This window comes from Cladosporium halotolerans, assembly GCF_011745625.1.
Source record: "Cladosporium halotolerans strain TM138-S3 chromosome Unknown Sca46, whole genome shotgun sequence".
NCBI lineage: Eukaryota > Fungi > Ascomycota > Dothideomycetes > Cladosporiales > Cladosporiaceae > Cladosporium > Cladosporium halotolerans.
The window spans coordinates 81,111-102,753 of NW_027191497.1; the positions used below are offsets into that span (position 1 = coordinate 81,111).

The 21,643-nt window shown below is 56.7% G+C and overlaps 5 protein-coding genes across 5 annotated transcripts; all 5 read right to left on the reverse strand.

Annotated features, from left to right (window-relative positions):
• Positions 1-47: 47 nt before the first annotated feature.
• WHR41_08768 (uncharacterized protein) lies at positions 48-1,585 on the reverse strand. The gene is made up of 2 exons (XM_069377372.1): positions 1,337-1,585; positions 48-1,279 (listed from the first exon to the last, which is right to left on the reverse strand). Exons 1-2 carry the CDS (start codon positions 1,497-1,499, stop codon positions 180-182), a joined length of 1,263 nt encoding a protein of 420 aa, XP_069225748.1. The 5' UTR covers positions 1,500-1,585; the 3' UTR covers positions 48-179.
• A 3,353-nt stretch (positions 1,586-4,938) lies between these two features.
• Positions 4,939-7,264, reverse strand: WHR41_08769 (uncharacterized protein; the record flags this gene model as incomplete). Its single annotated transcript, XM_069377373.1, has 5 exons — positions 4,939-5,002; positions 5,134-6,764; positions 6,819-6,998; positions 7,073-7,160; positions 7,224-7,264. The coding sequence occupies 5 exons, from the start codon at positions 7,262-7,264 to the stop codon at positions 4,939-4,941; spliced, it is 2,004 nt and encodes a 667-aa protein (XP_069225747.1).
• A 1,130-nt stretch (positions 7,265-8,394) lies between these two features.
• WHR41_08770 (uncharacterized protein) lies at positions 8,395-11,048 on the reverse strand (the record flags this gene model as incomplete). Its single annotated transcript, XM_069377374.1, has 6 exons — positions 10,899-11,048; positions 10,658-10,843; positions 10,376-10,598; positions 9,821-10,309; positions 9,504-9,761; positions 8,395-9,452 (listed from the first exon to the last, which is right to left on the reverse strand). The coding sequence occupies exons 2-6, from the start codon at positions 10,772-10,774 to the stop codon at positions 8,395-8,397; spliced, it is 2,145 nt and encodes a 714-aa protein (XP_069225761.1). The 5' UTR covers positions 10,775-10,843; positions 10,899-11,048.
• Positions 11,049-14,082: 3,034 nt separating this feature from the next.
• On the reverse strand, positions 14,083-20,076 carry WHR41_08771 (uncharacterized protein). Its single transcript, XM_069377375.1, has 9 exons — positions 17,071-20,076; positions 16,844-16,991; positions 16,517-16,677; positions 16,205-16,308; positions 15,987-16,016; positions 15,892-15,929; positions 15,533-15,719; positions 14,439-15,412; positions 14,083-14,382 (listed from the first exon to the last, which is right to left on the reverse strand). Exons 1-9 carry the CDS (start codon positions 19,870-19,872, stop codon positions 14,219-14,221), a joined length of 4,608 nt encoding a protein of 1,535 aa, XP_069225762.1. The 5' UTR covers positions 19,873-20,076; the 3' UTR covers positions 14,083-14,218.
• A 542-nt stretch (positions 20,077-20,618) lies between these two features.
• Positions 20,619-21,602, reverse strand: WHR41_08772 (uncharacterized protein). The gene is made up of 8 exons (XM_069377376.1): positions 21,501-21,602; positions 21,424-21,444; positions 21,351-21,357; positions 21,217-21,297; positions 21,114-21,162; positions 21,037-21,057; positions 20,837-20,974; positions 20,619-20,785 (listed from the first exon to the last, which is right to left on the reverse strand). Exons 1-8 carry the CDS (start codon positions 21,549-21,551, stop codon positions 20,737-20,739), a joined length of 417 nt encoding a protein of 138 aa, XP_069225763.1. The 5' UTR covers positions 21,552-21,602; the 3' UTR covers positions 20,619-20,736.
• Positions 21,603-21,643: the final 41 nt, after the last annotated feature.

Consider the following 21,643-nt stretch of genomic DNA (forward strand, 5'->3'; position numbering starts at 1 on the left):
ACCTCAGTATGTGCATCAAGGCAGGCATGTGCAACGTTCCTGGAAAATCTTCGTATTCAATTTCATTTTCACTCAATTTCTTCGTAAGCTACTGAAGCCTGTACCTTTCCCAGTATCTGTCTATCTGCGTTTCTAATTCGTTTCTCCGCATCGTCCTTTCTCAAAGCCTCTCTCCGACTCTACCTCACAATCATGCTCTCCTGACCAGGACCAGTACCGATGTACTTGATGTAGACATCCGCGAACTTCTCAATGTACTCGACGTACTTGCGCGCGTTCTCCGGCAGCTGCTCCCACTTGGTGAGGCCCATGGTGTTGCTCTTCCAGCCGGGCAGGGTGGTGTACTTGACGGTCATGTTGTCGAGGACGCTGAGATCGGCGGGGAAGGAAGTCATCTCCTTGCCGTTGTACTCGTACGACGTGGCGACCTGGATCTCGTCGAAGTCGTCGAGCACGTCCAGCTTGGTCAGGTTGATCGAGTCGTACCAGTTGATCGAGTTGGAGTACTTGACGAGCACCAGGTCGAGCCAGCCGCAGCGGCGCTTACGGCCGGTCGTGACGCCGAACTCGCGGCCGACCTGCTGCATCTTGTCGCCGAGCGCGTTGAGCTGCTCGCTGGGGAAGGGGCCAGAGCCGACGCGAGTGGTGTAAGCCTTGACGACGCCGATAGTCTCCTTGACCTTGCGCGGGTTGAGGTGCAGGCCGGTGAAGATGCCGCCGAGACCGGTGTTGGAGGAGGTGACGAAGGGGTAGGTGCCGTTGTCGATGTCGAGCATGAGAGCGTTGGCGCCCTCGACAAGCATGCGCACATCGCCCTTGACAGCGCTCTCGATCAGGGGAACCTGGTCAACAACGTACGGCTGCAGGCGCTCGCGGTAGGTATCGAAGCGCGCGATCTCCTCCTCAGGGTCGTACTCCAGGAGGTCGCCGTAGCGCTTCTTGTAGCCCTGGGCCAGCTGGCGCAGCTTGGCATCGAAGCGCGCCTTGTCGAAGACGTCCGAGATACGGATACCGCTGCGGGCAGTCTTGGTGGAGTAGGTCGGGCCAATGCCCTTGCCGGTTGTGCCGATGTTCGCGTTGCCCAGCTCCACCTCCTCAAGACCGTCCACCTTGCCGTGCAAGTCCAAGTCGACGTGGCAGCGGTCGCTGACAAGCACGCGGTCCTTAGTCACGATGCCGTGCTTCTCCAGAGTCTCCATCTCCTTGAAGAGGTTGGGCACGTGCACGACGCAACCAGAGCCGATGAGACTGACGCATCCCTCAGTGAGGACGCCAGAAGCTGTGACGAACAATCAGCCAAATCCCAACGAGAACAAGCCTTCGCGCATGCACTCACGCAAAATGTGGACATCGAAAGTCGTGCCGTTCTTCACAATGGTGTGGCCCGCATTGTGGCCGCCCTGGGCTCTGCAGCAGAGCTGCACGCCCTCGGAAAGAACGTCGACGATCTTTCCCTTTCCTTCGTCACCCCACTGCGCTCCGAGGACAATGGTCGCCATGTTGGTCTTGGTGTCGCTGCTGCGTGTGTCTGATTACTGCGTGAGTCGCCATTTTGTTAGGAAACAAGAGATGGGACAAGGCGTTGAACTTTTTGTACCAGCGCAGCGCCGGGGCGGACGACTCACGACGCACAGATTTGCCCCGCGGCGTCCACCCATTGGCGGGGCAGCCCACCTCGCCCACCAAGCCTGCTGGGAATGCCGCGCGCGTTTCTTGCTGCGGTACCGGAGATCTGCCATGCCTTACCGCGCATGCTTGGCGATGACTTTAACGGCAGTATCTGGTGTTACACATGATCGCAACTGTGAGTGAGCATTGAGCATCGGCCTTTATGATGTGGGTCGTCAAGAGATGCGATTTTACTGCTCGGCGGTTTTGGGCTACAGATTGCGCGAAGCGCCAAACGATTGATGTGTTTTGCCCATGGTCTCCACCAGGCGGTGCGATGCTCGTCAAGGCACGGAACTCCTAAAAGAGACTTGATCGTTGCTTTGTCCGTAGTGTTCACTTCATTGATCTCGGACAAGTACACAGCAGCGTTAAGTCTGCCTTTCCCGCTAGTTGAGCTATCGCTAGTCATACAGAACATCTTCCGCAGCCAGTTGCCATCAGACGAAGAACAACATCACGCATCTGACCACTCAGTCGCTCAACTCAATGACCTCGTCCTGTGCAGCGAATGCCGAATCAGCAGCCGGCTTCTGTTGCTGCTGCTGACCGGCCAACATACGCGGATCGAGGTATTGGCCGCCATCATCCTCCTCATCCTCCTCATCTTCATCGAACTCATCCTCGTCCTCATCGTCAAACTCCTCTTCATCTTCGTCCTCGATATCCCCCTCCTCGTCGCTGTATTCTCCCGACGGCACAGCGCCCGGGTAGGAGCCGACGTGGCCGGCATCGTCATCGGACTGCCCGTCTTCCTCTTCCTCGTCGAAACCGTTCGCCAGCGCGGCGTAGGGGTTCGCCTGCCCGAAAGACTGGCCCATGTCGTTGTCCTCCTCGTCAAACTCTTCTTCATCCTCACTCAGCTGGACCGATTGTTCGCCCGTACTGGTGTGGCCAGCGCTGGTGCCGTTCATGTAAGGGGTGGTGACGTTAGTGATCTGGAGCTCGTCGTCGCTGTCGTCGACGTTGGTCGGCTCGGCGTTGGCGGTAGGTTGAACAGCACCATCCTGTTCAGGCAGCAGATGTTGTGCAAAGCCGGACTGGTAAGAACTCGCAGCTTGTGAGAAGTTCTGCGTGCCCTGGAACGTCTGCGAAGACTGGATCGAAAAGTCGTGAGGCCCAGAATGCTCGGTCGAATTGAGGGTGTGGTTACCGAACGCTGACGTTTGAGCTTGGTCGAGTCCAAAGGTAGGTGTGCTGAATGATGTTGACTGGAAAGCGGTAGCGTCCAGAGGAGTGCTATCAAATGGTGTAATTCCGGATGAGAGCTGCGAAGGTGCCGCCGTTGGCCAGTGTTGCTGTTGTCCCGTATAAGCGCTAGCCGGCTGATCAGGAACTCGGAAAGGCGACGGATCCTTGAACGCAGTTTGCGCACTGGCAGTGTGTATTGGCTGTGATGGCGTCTGCATGTCCAGTCGAGACTCAGGCCTGCTGGATTCACCCGAGCGAGACGCGCGAAACTCTTTGGCGCGCTCGATCGCCTTCCCGTATTGCTCGCGAGGAACAAACTTGCTCTCACGCAAACGGTAAGCTGGCACATCAGAACGACGAGATGAGCCGAAGTCGGTACCGGCTTGTGAAGCCCGCCACCTCGCGTCCTGGCGTGCGCGTTCCAGCGATGGCGATTCGTACACAGCTTGAGATCCGGTGCTGAGACGAAACGGGTCTGGCCTCTCCGTCTCGGGCTGAAAGACTGATCCACCGTCTCTCAAGGCCTCCCTAGCAGCTCTCGCGCGTGCGAGGATAGCATCGTCGTCGTCTGTCGTTTTTCTTGACTTCACACTCGAGACAGACGCCTGGCGTGAGCGAGGAACAGTTGAGGTCCCCGGTGGTGAGCCCTGCTGCGATGAGGGACCTTCACTTGATCTGCGTTGCGCCGCTGGTCCAGGAGACTGCGTGTCGTCTGTATGCTGGCGCTTGCGGGGATACGTTGGTGCCAGGTCGTAAACGTGGGCTCTGCCGAGCGCTTTGAGCCGGAAATAATTCGACTTCGTGGTCGACACCATGGGTGCGCTGTCAGGCAACGTCTCCCTGAAAGACGATCGTTTAAGTGCGCTGGTGGAAGGATGGCTTGTGGGCGTTGGTTTGGTGATACGTCCATCATCGTCCACGTGGCTGGCGCTTTTTAGTCGCTTATGTCCAGTTTCGCGAGAGCCAACCATGCTCTCGACGCTTTGTGAGGACGTGGGACGCTTGCTTCCTCCTCTTGCCTGTTCTTCCTGTCTTGCCAGTCTTGACCATCGGCCGTTACTGGTCGATGTTTGAAACATCTGGTCCACCTCTTCTTGTCTGCTCATTCGAGATCCCAGAGCACTCCCTGCGTAGCTCCTACCCAAAACAGACCCTGATCCCGTCATACTTGCAGTCTCCGAAGCTTGGCTTCTGCTCTCCAACAGCCTTCGCTGCGTTCTTCTTCTTCTCTCTTTCCCTTGACGAATGAGTCGTTTGTGACGACACAGCTCTCGCCAATATTTCCCGTACCGATGTGACAATACGCCAAGTCGGTATTCGTCTGCTTGAGCGTTTATGCGCTCAAGATAAAGACTCTCCTGAACGTCGGTGATTACTTGCCCAACGAAGTGTTCGACGTACTGATCAAGCAATCCCGTTTGTGGGAAGAGGGTGACGTCGCGCGCGAGTTCTTTGATGATGGTCGCAAAGTCTGGCTCGGGAGCGGTTTTCTTGGGCGCGATAGATTGCTTCGCATGCGCGGTCTGAGTGAAATTGTTCTTATTGGATGGCGCTGCAGGAGCCGCAGAAGCTATTGAGGCTGTCTGCGACGTTGTCTTCCCAACGTCAGTCGCCTCACTTCCAGCCGTAAACGACTGTGCGAGTGGGCTCGGGTGCGCCGGCCGATTGAAGTTGTCCGAGCCGGAGCCTCTTCGAGCTGAGGCGGTGGATTCTTTGTTGGGTGTGAAGCTGAAAGATGGTGTATTACCAGGCTTGGGCGGTGGCGCATGGTCGGTGTTCGAAGGTAGGACTGAAGTCGTCTTTGGCGTCTCACGTGCAAAGCTTGGCGGTGCGCTTGACTGCGTTGCACCTTCCGCAGGCTTCCCAAAGGAGCCGAATGACGCACCTGATGCCTGCTTTGCCTCCGTGTCTTTACCGGCTTGTGATGTGAATGAGAACGAAGGCGGCGCGGGCTTCTCATCTGAAGCTGCGGGTGCCGCCGATGATGCAAAAGAAAATTTAGGTGCTGGTTTGTCGTCAGACGAGGCCGCGGGGGCGGCCGTGGGCGCTGGTGCAAAAGAAAAATTGGGAGATGCTGGTTTATCGCTTGATGCCGTGAAAGGAGAAGTGGTCGCTGGTGATGCAAATGAGAACTTCGGAGGTTCTGGCTTGTCGTTCGAAGGAGCAGTGGCAGGGGCAAATATCCCGTCTTGAGGTGAGCTCTTCGGCGAGGGCTCGTCAGCCTCTTCAATGAACGGGTTGGGCTTTGTAGGAGGGGCGAATAAGGGTGCTGACGCAGAAGAGGCAGAGTTGCTGGCGTTGCCGAAGTTGAAGCCTCCAGATCCTGGAGCTGAGCTCTCCTTCTTCGCGGCATCTCCGAAGCTGGCGCCTGCGAAGGGAGACTGCGCGGGAGTGGTGCTTGTAGGTTTGCCAAAGCCGAAGCCGTTGGAGCTTGGGGTCGGAGCCGGACCGAAAGCTGAAGCATTGTTTGTGTTGCTAGCCCCGGAACCCAAGAAGTTGAACGACTTGGGCTTCTCCGTAGCCGCCGATTCACTCGATACCTGGCCGAAGGTACTTGTTGCTCCTGAAGCACTTCCAAATGACCCATTCGAAGGCTTCCCGAACGAGAATGCGCTAGCTTGTGGCTGCTCTTTGGCCTGACCGAACATCGACGTTGGCGGCGTATCGAAATCGATACTTCCTTGCGGCTTAGTGTTTGCAGTGTCAGGCATGAAAAGCGACTCGCCGTCGTTAACGGGCTCCGCATCACCGCTACCAAAACCACTGCCCTGCGGCTCGCCCATTCCGTCGTCCATAGCCTCATCATGTGCCACCAACTCCTCCTCGTTGACCATACCATTAGCTTGCGCCTCCCTGAATGGCATGCCACTGATGACAGCCGGCAAAGACCTTCCAAATCTCTTCACTTCCACCATGTCGCTCTTGTACTGCTTCGGCATTCCAGGTACCGACTCTGGCAATGTGTGCCGGGTTTTGAGCGCAGAGATGTCGGCAAAGCGCTCACCGTCTCGGTTGTCGAATGAGACATCGTACTTGAGCAGATATTCCTCGGTCTGGAATTCGTCGTTGAATGCGAGGATCTCGCACAGCTCCTCCGTGGTGAAGTCGGCGGTAGCCCTCTGGTTCAGCGATTTGGTCAAAGCCTGGAGTGCCGTTCGTCGAATCATATTGAAATTGATCTCCGCAACGCAAGCAGTCAGGTACGATGTTCGGCTTGACGCGACGAGATTCCAGAATCGTTGCCAGTTCTGCTGCGCGATAGGGAGCGATACTGGCGGACGTAGAGGACCCTGCAGGTGAGATGTGTTGCCTGCAGCCGCGTATAACCTCAGCGCTTTGCGGATCCTGGGATGCTGTACTAATTCCTGCGGCCAGCTCTGAACGCGGTCTTCCAGGTCCGGGTCTTGCAGTTGGAAGACAATCAGGTACGCGCGGAACTCAGGCTCATTTGGCAAGGGCAGTTTCCCTCGGCTGTCATCGTAGTACTGCATGAGGGAAACTAGCGTTCGGTCCAGCTGCTCGCGATCCTGCTGCCAGTCGTATTGATATTCTCCCTCCTTGACGCCTGCCATTTGGTGCAGCGAAACAATATGAAATCTGGCGATGCGCTCCAGGCAGTTCACGGCGCAGCTCAGATCTTCCGGGCTTGAGACTTGCAAGATCGTGAAGTCGTTTCGGATGGCCCTGGTCCTATCCCACACAAAGTGATGCACCCTCCCCAATTCTGAAGCCTCCGCAACCACCTCATTAAATAGGTAGTCGCATGTCTGGCTCAAAGTCTGCGGTGTACGAAGGTCGGAAGGTAGCTGCTCCTCAATTCCAGCAGCGGCGCGCCTGAACTTCTTGACCATCTTCGCCTCATCCGGTGGTGCATCCTTCGCGCTGACACCCGGCTGGCTCATATCCTACGCGGTTGTCAGAAAGCAGCCCTCGCCTCAGGTATTCCATTGTGCACGCACCTTCTCTTCCAGCCAAACATCGTTCTGCGTCCCTCGCTGCATGCGCTCGAACTCCGGGCACATGTCGGTGCATGTTGCCGTGGGCGTGAGGGCCTGCGACAGGGCCCGCGGCTTGTCCGGGTCGGCGATGATTCCTTTGGCAATGGCATCGGCGCGCTCGCGTTTCCGGTGGGTCTCGAGCTAGAAGGGAGAAAAGGGGACGAAGTCACTATACTGCACTCCGTCAGTTGCTACAAGTCGAGGGCCGGACGTACCTTGTCGAAGCGCTGCTGCCAGCTGCCATGCGATTGCGTCGTGATGGAAGATGCGCCGCGCGCGCCACGGCCGGAGGGTTTGGCGAAGCTGTTTGCGCGCGGTGTGCTGAAGCCTCCTCGACTAGCGCCGCGCGCGTTCCCTCGTGCTGACGTGCCAAATGTCGCGCTTGGATTGAATGGGCCTCGAGGCATGGCGGTGCTGGAGCCTCGGCCACGCGCGTTGAAAGCTCCCGGTGTCGTGTTCGAGCCTCTACCGCGGCCGCGGCCACGGCCTGCTGATCCCCAGGTAGGCAGCATGGTCGTCGCCTCGGCTGCTGATGATGGATTCCGTCATGCGTGGGGTGTTACCAGTGAATCGTCGACGCCTAGCGAGAGTGAAGCCCGATTCGGAAGCACGCGACGCTCGTTTCTTTGTGAACGCAGCTCAAGCCCGCGACGCATGCGGTGTCGGTTGGCCGGTCCGAGCGCGAGCGCGAGTCAGGCGTCAGCCTGACGTTCTAACTTCCAGCCACCAAACCTTCAGGTCGACTTCACTCCTTCGTGGCTTGCTATGCCGTGTCTCATTTTAGGGTCCCAGGCGAACGCGGAATCTCTCGTCAGCGCTGATCGTCAATAAGTGACCTTTGTGGTGTCCGCAGATCGCTTTGGAGAAACTTTAGCCGGGGAAAGAAGGCTCGCACATTCACATGAGCAGCCTTTGCCCTAGAACTTACATCCTGCAAGTGTGCCCAGGATTCACGACCAGAGCCCTAACACTGATTTGCAATGGGTGACTTTGCAGCCCTATAAGCGAAGATGCCCAACCACTCAGCTTTTTAAAGGAATGATGTTCTTCCATCCTCACCGGGACCGCATCGAACAGATCAGCGCGCCGACATGAGACCGTGAGAAGAATTGGAATTACTTGCTCTGAACATGATCGTACTGTTTTACAACGCCGAAGGTACCTATGCACGCCCTGTAAATTTAAAATCATATCGTCGCCGTCATGAGAGAACCCAACAAAGCCGAAATGTGAGATATCCTCAGATACCTTGTAGTCGTAAGTCATGCCGCTCATCCTACGCCGAAGGGCGCAGATATTTTCGAAACCATCGGCGTGAAGTAGCTCAAAAAAGAAGGGGAAAAGCGCAATATTCCCGAGAATGGAAAACAACGCTGTGCCGCTCCATTGCGAGACAAGAGAACGCATATGAGAAAATGAGATCAAAGACGCCTCACTCGAAGAAAATGCCGATGAGATAGCCAAAAGAGATATGGTTGCGCCGTGCGCGCGTATTGATTTCGGTGCCACGTGAGTGGTTCTGCACGGTGGATGAGATTCAAGTGAATGCACCGCCGCCAACGCCCGAGCCGTGGCCGGTAAAGCCGCGCTCAATCCGAGCGGGAGCTTGGAAGTCGGTCCCGGGCCGGAACTCCGGGTAGGGGAAGGACACTGGTGCTTGCTCTGGTTCGGTGGTGAAATAGCTGTCCATATCTGCAACGAAACCGGCGTGTTGCGAAGGGCCAGCAGTGCGGAATGTCGGACAGGCTTCTGCCGTGTGTTGCGGGCACGATGTCCCGTTGGAAGCTTCCAGAGGCGCAAAGAATTGTGTCTGAGGGTTACTGACCGGACTGGCCATAACGGACTGATTGTAAGCGGGTTGCTGATTAGTATGAATGTTTGAAAAAGGCGAGTTCGCCGGGTTCACTGGAGCGTATATCACATTGCCGGACACATTATCCATCTGAGGTTGAGAAAACTGGGTGACGATGTATCTCGGGCATGATGGGTCGATCGAAATCTGGTTCTGGTCAAGTGTTGTAGCAGGGAACTTGAAATCCTGGCGACCTGGAAAGTCCGAGGTGGGAGGCTCCGAGGTGAATCCATCCACGACTGAAGGGGCTGCAGATGTTACAGATGCGCAGAAGGAAGCAGGTGAAGACTGTTCCATCCATGGCGAATGCATAGTAAAAGGCTGCGACGACACTCTCTGCCCTCTCTGAGCGTTCTGGCTCTGATCTTGTAGGTAGCGAATGATGGATGAGGTCTTTGAATCAGCATCACTGTGATACTGCTCCCACCCTGTTTGGTGAGACATGACTGACATGCTGCGCGAACAAGTCCCCGTCATGCTTGATTGCGGCTCTGCACTGTATCGTGAGACGCAATCTTGCATGACGTGATCGGGCTCGACTTCACCATGGTTGGCACCTCCTGGGGACATAGCAGGCGTGGTAGTCTCAGACGATCTTTTCACTCGTTTGGCGAGTGGCGTAGAGCTGGACAAAGATTCAGAGCCAGACTCATCGTTGGAATATTCGCAGCTCTGGCGATATCTCTTCCGCTGGCAAAGTCTATCATCATCGTCGCCTTCGAAGAAGAATCGGTCGCTGGCGTCTGGATTGTGTCAATGAATGTTCTCGTTTACTCGCATTCGAATATACGCACCAACTTCTCCCCTCTCATAGCGTTCCTGCAGCCTAGCGAGCTCGTAAATCTGGGACAACAGCTTCTGCCGTTTAGATGTCCTGTCGTCTGGTTCCCGCATCTCGTCGAACATAGAAGGTGGTGCGAGCTCCATGAGGAAGTCGGTCCAGCCTCTCGTGACGTGAGTCTGATGAGGTTTCACGGAGTCGTTGTTCCAAGACTTGAGTAGAGCAGGAGCAGGTCTCAGGAGGAGAATGTGGACAACGAGGTTGATTCGCTCTGCCTACCATCAGCATGTTGAATCCAAGCAAGGTCCAAGCGTGAAAAGAGGAACTCACCGTCTCGTTTGATGTGATCTGGCTCTACGAAACGACACTCAGTAGTAGGCGGCCACCACCCAGGGATGTCGCCGGGAATGTAGTCTTGGCCTTCGCGTTCGCGCTTCTTCTTGTGGTATGGGAAGTTAGCCTGCTTTTTCGGACAGATGCCCTTGATCCAAGCCTTTGCAATTCGTTTGATCGGAAGTTGTTGCAGCGCTCGAAACCAATTCGCGATCTGCTCATCGATCTTCGCTGCTTCGTCGACGCGAATACTTTGCATGCGTCGCGAGTACCCGGCGACGGGGTTTCCTCCGGATGCGTTGTCCGTAATTGTTGCCCTACGAGATGGTTGGGAGTCCTTGGGCTCGCAGGGGCCACTGGACGCGTCACTGGTAGTGACCGAGACGCTTGCTGAGTGATCGCGTGTTCGTGGAAGACCGCAGAACTCATTGCGAGCATGGTCGTTTTGCGTGGATTGGCGTCCGTAGGTCGACGCAGTCAAGAGGTCTTCGAGTGTTCATTGTCAGCGAGTTCACGGTCGAATGAGGTTTCTCTTTCACACAGCAAACCTACCGCTCGTATTAGGGGCATTGTTGGATCCGATCATCGACGTTCCATGCGCAAGGCGAAGGTGCACTTCCGCATCGCTTGTGAAGACACGATTTGTGCACTGCAGCATATCGCTCGTCGTGTGAGTAGAGACATCACCATCGTCGTGCAAGGCCATCAAGACGAAGGCTTTGACAGGCTTCCCGCCTCGGCGCTGGAGGGCCTGGTTAATGCTGGCATCAAGTGTCTGTATCGCGGAAACATTAGCAAAACAGTCATACGCTATTTGGTAGAACGGTGGCTCACGTTGGTGTTGTCATCCATCATGGATTGTGCATCTTGGAGATCGCATCCTGGCACAGAGTGTGCAGGAACGATCTGTTTTGAGTCCATACGACGATGTGTGGAGAAGCCTCTCGCCATAATCCTCGTAACGGCCCGGGGTGCTCGGCGACGAACCTTGTTTGGCAGCAAGCCAATCTCACTGTGCGTCTAGTGAAACGCAAAGTTAGATCGCATGAAGATTGGCAGAAGAGTGGTCACGTACGGGATCTGGGTCCGTGTAACTTTGGTGATTGGGTCGCCACGGTCGTCGCAGCCCAAGCGGCGACCAGAGTTGGATAGAGGCAGTCAATACAGATTCAGACTGTGTAGACTGTAGAGTGGTGGGGAGGATCAAGTCAGGCGCGTTCCGATCATCAGTAGGGGCTGCCTCAGAAGACAGGCGGCGTGATCAAAGCGAGCCACAAGGCGGTGGGGAGTGAGTGCGAGTCGGGGAGTGAGCAACGATTGGCTTGGACAGTGGGTAGCGTCGAGTGTTAGTAACCCTCCGACGCTATGAGACACCGCCGAGGATGCGCAAACGATAACACCAACGAACTCAGTATAAGGGTGAGCACAGAAAGGGCTCACAGGTGTGGGTGACAAGAAGACAGAATGCAGCGGACTGTGGAGATTTGGAGGGAAGTCCAGACCATAAATGAGATCGTGCGGTCCAGTCCGACTGGTGTGCCGGGCTAGGCGCTGTAGCGTTTGCAGGTGAGCAATCGAAGCCGTCGATGGTGCCCGGATACCTGGGAAATCGCGGCAGCAGATTGGGAGGGGCATCTCGTCGACTTCCCATGTCTTCCCTCCGGTGCCTGGGAGTTGGGCCGGCCAGCAGTCGATGCAGCCCGCAGGGTCTCTCTCGTTACCTGGCGAGCAAGCAGGGCCGTCGTACGGTGCACACCCACTTGCATAGTCCCGACGACTAGGGCCTGCTGCGCTGGCCGGCCGCGAGCCCTGGAGGCGGCGCGAAGGCTTGATGGACACGCCGGGCCTGAGACTGACAGACGCACGCCGTTGGCGATGGGACGCTTGGTGTCCGGCAGTCTGGCGGTCCACCAGCTACGCGAGTGGCAGTGGCGTCAGATAGACGGTGCCGTGCGAGCCCACTGGCCGGCGGCGAAGGGCAGCTCTGGCCGGTGGGGTGGTGCAGAGGGGCCTGGGGGTGTGCCACAGGCCTGATCGTGACTAGCGGCCCGATGGTGTACGTGCGATTTGCATACGCGTGCAGGGTCGTGGGCGGGCGAGCGCCGGGGGGAGATGGGCGTGCTCCGCGGACCGGCTCCCCCACCGACACCATGCGCGAGAGAATCCCCATGTTCGCCAGCCCCGGCATGAGGATGCGAGAAATTCAGCGGTTGGCTGCAGAGGTGAAAAGACCCAGCGCCTCCGTGGCCCCTGCAGCCTCGCAGCGGGCAATCCTCGGCCAGTGACGGTTTCGACTATACCGCAGGACCTGGATGGCAGGCAGCCCGGACGGCACCTCGTCACGATCGCAGACACGCGATAGTCGACCTGCACGCACACGATTTCGCCCACGCTCTATCGGCGGGACCGTGTGCGGCGGCGCCCTCCGTTCCGGAATACTGTAACGGCGGCGCTTGGCAGCGACCTTCGCAAGCGATGGCTTCGCTACCTAGGAGACTCGCGAGGTGTCGCTACGCAGGCGTGGTGGCAGCGCTGACTCAAGGTCTCCTCTCAGCCCTCTCCCGCCCTTCGGGGTCGTATGTAATCAATCCGCGTGTCGGAAAAAAGCCATAAGACCGCTCCCCGACGCTTGGGCGGGAGGCTCGAAGGTAGCGATATTGTGGCTGCCACACCACACATCCCACCGACCACGCATATCCGGCATCCCACTCCCACCCGCTACGCCTGCACGCCCGCACTACCGACCGCGCCATGCGCATTGCGAAATATGCATAGGCGTTTCCCCAATCCCTGGATCGCAGTCTGGGGAGGGCCTCCCGGCGCCGGACGCGCTGCAAGGCCGATTCCGTCAGCCGTGCAGCCTGTAGCACTGCGACTCACTACTGTCGGACAATTGCAGCGGAGGGCTTTCGTTGAGCCGGGCACAGTAGTATGCGTTTTCGTATCGTCTGCCCTCCGCCCACCGAGACAGGTGACATCGCCGCGAATCGAAGCAGGCGTTTCTGAAACAAAAACGCGCCATCAGCTCGCGACGTTGATACTCGCCTTTCTTCACCGGTCGGTAGCGGCCGTCGTGGCATGGCATCTCCCTCGCCCCTCCACTGCAGAAGAGCGTCAGGCACATGCCCCGCAGCGGGGTCAATGATGACCGCCAAAGGGCCAAAACGCGGAAGAGCAGCAGATCGGGCGTCGAACTCAACGGCGCGCCGCCCGAACGACGAAGCCAACGCATGCCATGCCAGCCAGCCAGCCAGCGGTTGACCATCCTCCTGCCCAAAACGGCACTAAACCCGTGCAACCCACTTCGACCATCGAGCAGCCACCCACCACCACGCCGAAGCAGGGCGCCGTGGGAGCAGCTTCACTACTGTACGGTACAGCGCTCACACGCCGGCAGCGGAGTCGGAGCAGCGAGCGCTACGCTGCGCACTGTCCAGAACCTCACGCCCGCAGCATGCAGACGCACAATTCGGAAGCCGCATGACGGCCAACAACAACACCCCTCCAGCTTCAACCCATGATCCCGCCTCCGATGGCCGCAGCCCGGCTCCTGGTCGCACTGCATTGCAGCGGAAGGGCGAACCCGGGGACGGGCTCTTCGACCAAGGCATGCAGCGCGTGCAGGCCCCGCTGCCGGCTGCTGCGCCAGGAGCCCGTCTCGCACCCCCTGCCCGGTAGTCGCGCTCGCCAGGCCCCGGACATCAGGGTTCATCGCATCGGCCGGGGATGACGCGCCCAAAAAACGCCATTTCATTCCCACCCGCGCCGCGCGACCAGGTCGGAAGCAGAAGGCGCGGGCCGTCCACGTCGGGCGATCAACAGGGCAGCGAGCGGCTCGTCTCCCCGTTTGCGCGCGGGCGGCATGGCATGGGTTCATGCGTGGCCCGCGTAGGCGACGAGCGCATGATGCGCGGCCGCCTCTTCGCGCAGCACGGCGGGCCGGGGCGACTGTGGTTGACATCTGTCTGCGGTGGGGCGTGGCACCTTGCAACCCCCTTCCCTTCCCTTCCCGGCGGCGACATCGCTGGGCGCGTCGCGGCACCGGGGAAGGGAGCGGGTGGATGATGCGCATAGCAGCGTTCATGCATGCCGTTCAAAGCTGTGTCCTCGTGAAACGTACCACGGGCGGCATGACATTTGGGCGCGCGAAGCGGCTGACACACGTGAGCTAATGTAGGGCGTCTGCGTGGGATGGCGGGTTTCGGTCGTCGTATCTCGTTCCTAGGAGGGCATCGCCCGTTGCTGCGAGACACGCCACGTGCGAAAGGAATGTAGAGTAATTGGGAACTGATCTAATCGAACGCAAAACCAATCTAGCAATCTGTTATTTTCACATTTATAGGAAGCACGGGTCGGCCGTGCTAGCGCAGCAGCGGTGAAGTCTGGTACCGAGCCTCACTGGTTTTCCACAGAGCCCAGCAGGCCGGACTCGCGCACGAGCTCGTAGAAGAGACCCTTCTGTTTGACCAACTCCTGCGGTGTGTCGAACTCCTTGACTTCACCCTTGTCGAGCACGACGATCCGGTCGCTGTCAAGGATGGTGTTGATGCGGTGAGCAACTGATCGACGCTGTTAGCATATTTCTGTGTGACTAATGCAAGACCTGGAGACTCACTTGTAATGATCGTGCGATCCTTGAACATATTACTGCGCAACGTGGTCTGCAGCATGGCGTCGGTCTCGACGTCGACCGCTGCAGTCGCCTCGTCCAAAACCAGGATGTTACTGGGCGTCAGGAGTGCACGGGCGAGCGAGACCAACTGTCTTTGCCCCTGTGACAGATTAGATCCTCCTTCGTTAATCTGTGCGTCAAGTTGACCCGGCATCGAGGCTACGTGGTCACGCAGACGGGCGTGATCGAGCACGCTCCAAAGCTCGGTGTCGTCGTGTACATGACCGGGGTCAAGGTTGTCCCGCACGGTTCCTTCGAAAAGCGCAGCATCTTGTGGGATGATGGCGAGCCGACGTCGGAGATCCAACAGACCCATGGAACTGGTGCTGAGTCCATCGATCGTGACGTCGCCAGATGCAGGTTCGATGAGGCGGAAGAGCGCGAGGGTCAACGAGCTCTTTCCTGCACCCGTTCGACCGACCACTCCGATCTTCTCATGGCTCTTGATGTCCAGGCTGATGTTCTTCAACACCAGATCCAAGCCCTCGCGGTACCTGGTGCTGTAGCCATTGAAGCTGACGGCACCCTTCGGCGGCCATGAGACCGGCGGCCTGTGCTTGGAGATGATCTCAGGCGCTTCGCTGGGGAGTCGGGCGTATTCCAACACACGCTCAACGGATACGATGTTGGTCTCGACTTCGACGGTTTGTCTGACGATCCAGTTGAGGGATTGAGTAATCTGGAGAGCGTAGCTCATCGCCAGACCGACCGCACCGGCGCTCAAGCCACTACCAGTCGACACCGAGATAATGGCGAGACTCGCCGCCGCCAGGATGATGACGGAGCCCAGGAACTCCAGGCGCACGGCCAGCCATCTGTTCGCATTGATCGAGGGGAAGTAAGCACGGAGGTTGGCGTCAACTCTCCACTCGTTCTCCAGCGAGAAGCGCTTCTGCTGATGGTATGCTCGGATCGTGCTGATGCCCTGCAGACAATGAACGTTAGTATCAAACAAGCGATATGCAACAAATGATCTAACACAGAAGGCATACTGCAAAGGTGTTAGCACAGTGTTCCCATTTGTGTGTGACAATGACGACCCACCACTTAGTGATTCTTGGAAGTGGGCGTAGATGGGGCTTCGGCTAATGCTGTCCAGCCGCTTGAGCTCCCGCGAAGTCCGGAGATAGTAGCGTTGGATCCACAGGTAGAGAGCGCCCAATGGAATGATCAGTGCGACAAAAATCGGCGTGGAATAAGAAATGACGACCAGTGTGAAGAGAGCTACGAGTCACGGATCGTTAGCGGACGTTCGAACGGTAGGCGGTCGGGGATGGGCCGGATTTCAGGTGGAGCAAAATAGCGCCAAAGCACGATCCTCCAATTTGGGCATCCACATCGCGGCACGGGAGGAATTCAAGATTCCTCTGCCTCGTTGCAACCGAAGTGAGCTTACCTCTTGCGGCGTTGACAAATAACATGTTGAAAGTTCGCCTGATCGAGGAGTTAGCACTTTCGACGCGTGGCGCTGATGTCTGGACCACAACTTACGCTAGCACTTCATCAATGCGATAAATATCACTAAGAGACCCTGTTAGTTTCCTTTCCTATTGCCGCGCACGCGAGATCGACTCTCAAACAAAGCCCCACAAAGAGGATTGCTTGAAACGCTTCCTATTCGACGGGGAGACAATTTTGGCGCTTTCTAAGCGCCAGCCGCCCTCGTACCTCGGTGCGAACCGACGCAGGAACGGGCTTCTAAAACGTACCTTGAGAAGCGGTTCAAGATACGGCCGCTCGGCGTGGTCTCAAAGAAGCTCATCGGGCTTCGGAAGATCGCGTAAGCCATCCTCTCGTGTAGCTTTCGTGAAGCCTGCGCGCACGAGTCAGTTGTCAATGTTCGATCGGCCAGATCCGCCAAAGATCCACCCAAGATGCTCGTGACAGCCGTCGGGGCCCTGGCTCGAGCAGTCGGCTGGTCTTCATGCAAAGTACGCCGGAGCTGTGCACCGCAGCTCTAGTGCCTAGTGCAACTCGGAACGCAAGTCGGAAACCTGCCGCCGTGGAGGGGTCATACGTACCTCGATGGAGCAGAAGATCCATAGGATGAGAGTTTGCAGGACGACAAGCGCTGCGTTACCGAAACCAAAAGCGAAGTAGATGCCAATATACTTGCCGACGTGGGGGTTGCCGCCGGTGCGGCCATTGACCTCTGACCAGTTCTTGAGCCATACGCTTCCGCCTGCAGATACCCAAGTCAGCGCTCAAGCACTCAAAAGATGCACTTCTCCTCTTCTCATGAAACACGACATGATGATTCCCTCCCGAACAATTCCGCAAGTACAAACACCGGCGCTGATGCGCTGGCATTGCTGTTGCATAGCATCGCTTTGTGCATGCCAACTTACCGATTTGTGCGGATTGTGCTCCTACGAGCATGACCAGATAAACGGCAACGGCCGCCAAGTTGCTTGTCCTCGCATACTCGGAATAGACATCCCACTTGACCTTTCCTTGTTCGGAAAACTCCTTCGATTGCTTGGATTTAAGGGCGCCCTGAACGCAAGTCAGCATAATCTGTTCCGTCGCAGAGTAGGTGCAGGCGTTGTATGGGTCAGCTGGTGCAAGAGCTTACCTTGTTCTCTTCCTCATCAGTCATCTTGCCTCTAGGTCCGCGGAAAGATGCAGTGCTAGCTCTGCGCAGAGTGAGATCGCTGGTCTTCCTCAAGGGTGGACCGCGACCAGAAGCTTTGATCGGGGCGAGCTGGGTAAGACCCTCCTGGGCCTCTTCGACTTCTTCAGGTCCATCAGGATCGTCGGCACCGTACATGGTATCAGCTTCAGAACGACTGTCTGACTGCGACAGCTGACTGTCGTCTTGCGAGTCTTCATTGTTCGCCGTCTTGATCAGCTGTGCGATCTCACCCTTCATGGCAATGAGTTGCTCGTAAGTACCGCGCTCAATGATTTTGCCGTCGCGCAGAAGAACAATGAAGTGTGCTTCAAGAAGTACAGGGATAGAGTTGGTAGCCAGAATGCGAGTTTTACCAGCGAGCAGACCATTCGGGCCAAGGACGTTGTCGATGAGGTGGCGGCCGACATGTTGATCGACTGCACTCAGCACGTCGTCAAGAAGGTAAATGTCCGCACGCGCATAGACAGCTCTCGCGAGCGTCAAGCGAGCCTTCTGCCCACCAGACAAACTGATACCGCGCTCACCAACCTCAGTCTGATCACCATCTGGCAAGCTTGCAAAATCTTCTCTAAGCGCACAAGCCTTGACAGTACGCTCGTAGAACGTCGGGTCCCACCGATAGCCAAAGACAATGTTTTCACGTACGCTGGCGTTCATCACCCAAGGACTTTGGGCAACGTCGGCTGACTTGCCACGCATGACAACCTCGCCTTTGCTCTTGTAGAGGTCGCCAAGCATAGTGCCGAGGAAACTACTCTTGCCGGCGCCAACGCGACCAACGATGCAAGAGAGCTCACCCTTGTGTGCCGTGAAGTTGATGTCAGTCAGTGTATCGTTTCCGCTTTCCCTGTTCCATGTGAAAGTCGCATCGCGGATGCGAACAGACTCCTCCCCAGTCTCAACAGGATCGCTGTGAATGACAGCATCTGGTTGCAGCTCGTCAGCAGTCAGGTAATCCTGAAGTCTACCAACAGCGACAGAAGCTTCGATGATGGCAGTAATGACCATAGGGAGGACCGCGAGCGGGAAAGTGAGCAGGTTGAAGAGTGTGAGAGCCGGGAAAACGATCTCGGTGCTGAGCGGCTTGTCCTGCGTCGCGACGAAAACGGCGAAAGTACTGCAACTGACGAAGAACGGGGTTGTACTCCATGTGAAGTTGGCAACAGCGGTGACAGCACCAATCTTGCGCAATGTGTGAAGTTCCTGGTCGTTGCGGATGACGTTGAGTTTGTTCATGAAAGCAGTGGTCCATGCGTATAGCTTGATCGACTTCATGTTGTTGAGGATTTCAGTCATGAGACGAGTACGCGCGTCCTTGTTCTTCATCTGCTTCTTTTGGAGAGTCTTCGAAATTCGCGCGATGAAGCCGTTGATGGGGATCATAGCCAACATTGCACCAACACCGGCGAACATGGAAAGGCCCACGAGCTGATACAAAGAGATCATGCAAAGCGTAATCTGAAACGGAGCACTCCAAAGTTGCTGACCGTACTGAGCCAGATCTTGCAGACGCTGCGTGTCGACTGCCATGTAGTTAACAATGTCACCTGTGCTCTTGCTCGCGCGGCCTTCGTTGCTGAGGCGCATGCTCTTGCCGTAGATCGTCGCTGTAAGTGCAGACTTGATGCGCATGCCGGTCTCGAAGGCCCTCTGGAAGTACTGGTGCAAGAAAGCAGTCTGGCCAACGCTGACGGCGAACATTGCAATAGCAATTGCTGCACCTTTAGCGGGCGGTTGAGGCGTGCGACCGGGTCTGTAAGAGTCCACGAAAGCGATGAGGTAGCGGAGAAGCTGGGGCTGGACGAATGCAAGGCAATCTGATCCAGTCTTGATCACGGCTCCACGGAAGTAAGGGCCACCGAAAGAGCGGAATAGAGCAATCCACAGGCTTGGTTTCTTTTTCTCAAGCTCGTACGACCAAGACTCCTCGAAAGCTCCAGCAGTTGCCTGAGTGGTGTCACGCTTCCGCAGGTTCCACAAGTCATCCTGGGTCAGGAATTCCTTGTATCCGTACTTCATCATGGGCGTCATCCAAGAGAATGTCAAGACGGAGAAGAGATTCGCGTACTCTATCGGACATTCGTCTTCGTCGCCCAGTGCATCGTAGTCCGACACCTTCTTCGGCACAAGCCACTCAAGCACAAGCTCCAGCGCTGCGAGACCGACGTTGACCGTAAAGACAGCGAAGTAGGGCGTGTTGATCTTGTACATGTCTTGCGCAACGAAACTCCGCAGCTTGACGCCATAGGCCACAAGTAGGAAGAGCCAGTACAACAAGACCACGCCATTGGGGTTCCTCGAGCGCCAGTGCTCTACGTATTGGACCGAGAAGATGACACCCAAGCTGATGATGTTGAAAACCGTTGTCCAGAACCTGATATCCTTGAACCAGACCCCCGGGAATCTTTGAATCTGCAAGCCCGCCTGTGCTGCAGTTGTCACGGCCAATGCGCCGATCACGGCCAGCTTTGCATAGAAGTGCCAATTCTTCTTCACTGGTTGCGGAACACATTTCTTGTACAGGTACCACAGCGCTCCCATTCCTCCGACCACGCCCCAGAACGACACACTAGCGATCCAGATATCCAGGAAGCATGGCGTGAAGTCCCATCGGTATGGGCTCAGAGGCCCCCATCCTTCCTCATTGCCGCATAGTGGCTGCTGGGTCTCGCGGCTGGACGCGAGATACGAGGCGAAGTATTCGGGAGTGATGGGAGCGTATAGGACTGTTTGTTGTACCATAGAAGCGGTCGGGATGGTGATCGTGCTCCCCGAAGTTCGCAGGGAGCGAGTAACGGCTGAATACGATCAGGTGTTGTGGCGTGCCCAGGTCGACAAATGAATGGCGAAAGCTCGATAGCGAGTGCCGCGCAACAGACCGACGAGGATCGCCGCGACTTCTGCTATAGGAGGGCGAGGACACGTAGGGTGGGCGATCGATGTGTCCAAGGCGGCCTGGACGATTAGGGAGGGAGGGAGGGGTGAAGAAAAGATGCAGGTAAGATATGCACCAGGTAGATACGCAGGAAGGCGAGAGGTGCGTCGGGCGACATGGGCCGTCCAGTCCGCTTTTCAGGCGACCGCATCTCCCACGTCACCGGACGAAACGCTAAATGCCGACACCTTACATAAGCAGTGTTTCCACTGTACATTATCTCGAAAGGTGAGCAAGATACGGATCGGTCTCGTAAACTGACTTTCTACATGCAGTCTGCCTCACGGTGAAGCAGATTTCGACTGTTTATTCAGTTCATGCACGCGTAGGACCAATGATGTACTCCGCACATGGCCAGATCCACTCAAAGCTTCGTCTTCCTTAGCTGGCCGATCCTGACAGACCAATCACAGCAACTTAGATCCGTGTGACCATGCCATTACAGCGAAATCAATCATGAGCATCGTTCCCAACTCCAAAAGCTCACTTGCAGCGACCACGTTCGTAGCTCCATAAAATATTGTCGTTCTCACAAGCCCTGTGTGCACAAAAGTTTCGTAGAAATGTAATTGAACCATACAATATTTACATAGCAAAGCAGGTTCCCAAACGCCTTAGTGCTTCGTTCGGCACAATCTATGGCCAAACACTCGCTCACAAGCATTCGCCCTTTACCGAGGAGCGCACTTAGGCTGCCACGGGTGGTACTTGTTTTTGACGCTGCTTGCGGTTAGTAAACGCTTGACATCAGGGAACGCGGCTGCGACGTACGTGCTGTATGGCTTGTAAGCACTCCTCGAGGCTGTGAGGACGGGCTTGTGCTCCTTGGGCTCCCATGCGCGGAGGCCGGGGTAGAGCAGCTTGTCCTCAGCGGGAGACTTGTCGACCATGTACGACATCCAGGCGTGCCTTCAGGCGGGTTAGATAAACTTGCTCGCATCGGTCGAGTTGAATGTGCGCTGGAAACGTACCAGCCAGGCTCAATCTGCGATCTGTACACAATGTGTCAACAGCTAACCCATTAATGTGTTGTTGCTCCTGCACTCACGGCTCGTATTCGGGCCAAGAAGTGGCGTAGTCGACCCATCTCGTACGGACTGTTTTCTCGCCTTAGCGTATGCATCCTGATTTATGCGCATTGCTTCACGTACGCGGCAGCTCCTCCTCGAGGTTCTCGTAGAACTTGTTGCCGAATCTGTCGGTGCCGATCAAAGTACCGCGCTTGGTGTCGCCTGTGGAAACTCAGTCTCCGTCCATGTTCTCCCATGCTTTTGCCCAGTCATACCGATGTTCTACATTGCGAGTTCCAGTGTTAGTAGAAGCGTCTCGTCGCTGTTTGAGTGGTCGGGCGGGCATACCTGCATCTGGTGGCCATATTCCTGGGAGATGTTAGCGCATGTTCGTTCTGTTTCGCCGAGCGCCAGACTCCACATACCTTGAGGCCAATGCTGCGCAAGTTGCGCAAAGTGCGCATAATAGTCGACATGGTTGCGGTGGGTGCTGTGGTCGGGCAATGGCGTCTACTCGTGCTCGTCGCAGCTGTTGAAGGCGCGAGGCCGCCGGGGAAAGCCCGGACAT

Coding starts and splice junctions, on each gene's coding strand:
- WHR41_08772 (XM_069377376.1), bottom strand. CDS start 21,551: ATGTCGACTATTATGCGCACTTTGCGCAACTTGCGCAGCATTGGCCTC. Junction 21,445..21,500: donor TGCGCAGCATTGGCCTCAAG/GTATGTGGAGTC, acceptor AACATCTCCCAG/GAATATGGCCACCAGATGCA. Junction 21,058..21,113: donor TCTTGGCCCGAATACGAGCC/GTGAGTGCAGGA, acceptor CATTGTGTACAG/ATCGCAGATTGAGCCTGGCT.
- WHR41_08771 (XM_069377375.1), bottom strand. CDS start 19,872: ATGGTACAACAAACAGTCCTATACGCTCCCATCACTCCCGAATACTTC. Junction 16,992..17,070: donor CTGATGAGGAAGAGAACAAG/GTAAGCTCTTGC, acceptor ACTTGCGTTCAG/GGCGCCCTTAAATCCAAGCA. Junction 16,678..16,843: donor AGCACAATCCGCACAAATCG/GTAAGTTGGCAT, acceptor GGGTATCTGCAG/GCGGAAGCGTATGGCTCAAG.
- WHR41_08768 (XM_069377372.1), bottom strand. CDS start 1,499: ATGGCGACCATTGTCCTCGGAGCGCAGTGGGGTGACGAAGGAAAGGGA. Junction 1,280..1,336: donor TTTCGATGTCCACATTTTGC/GTGAGTGCATGC, acceptor TGTTCGTCACAG/CTTCTGGCGTCCTCACTGAG.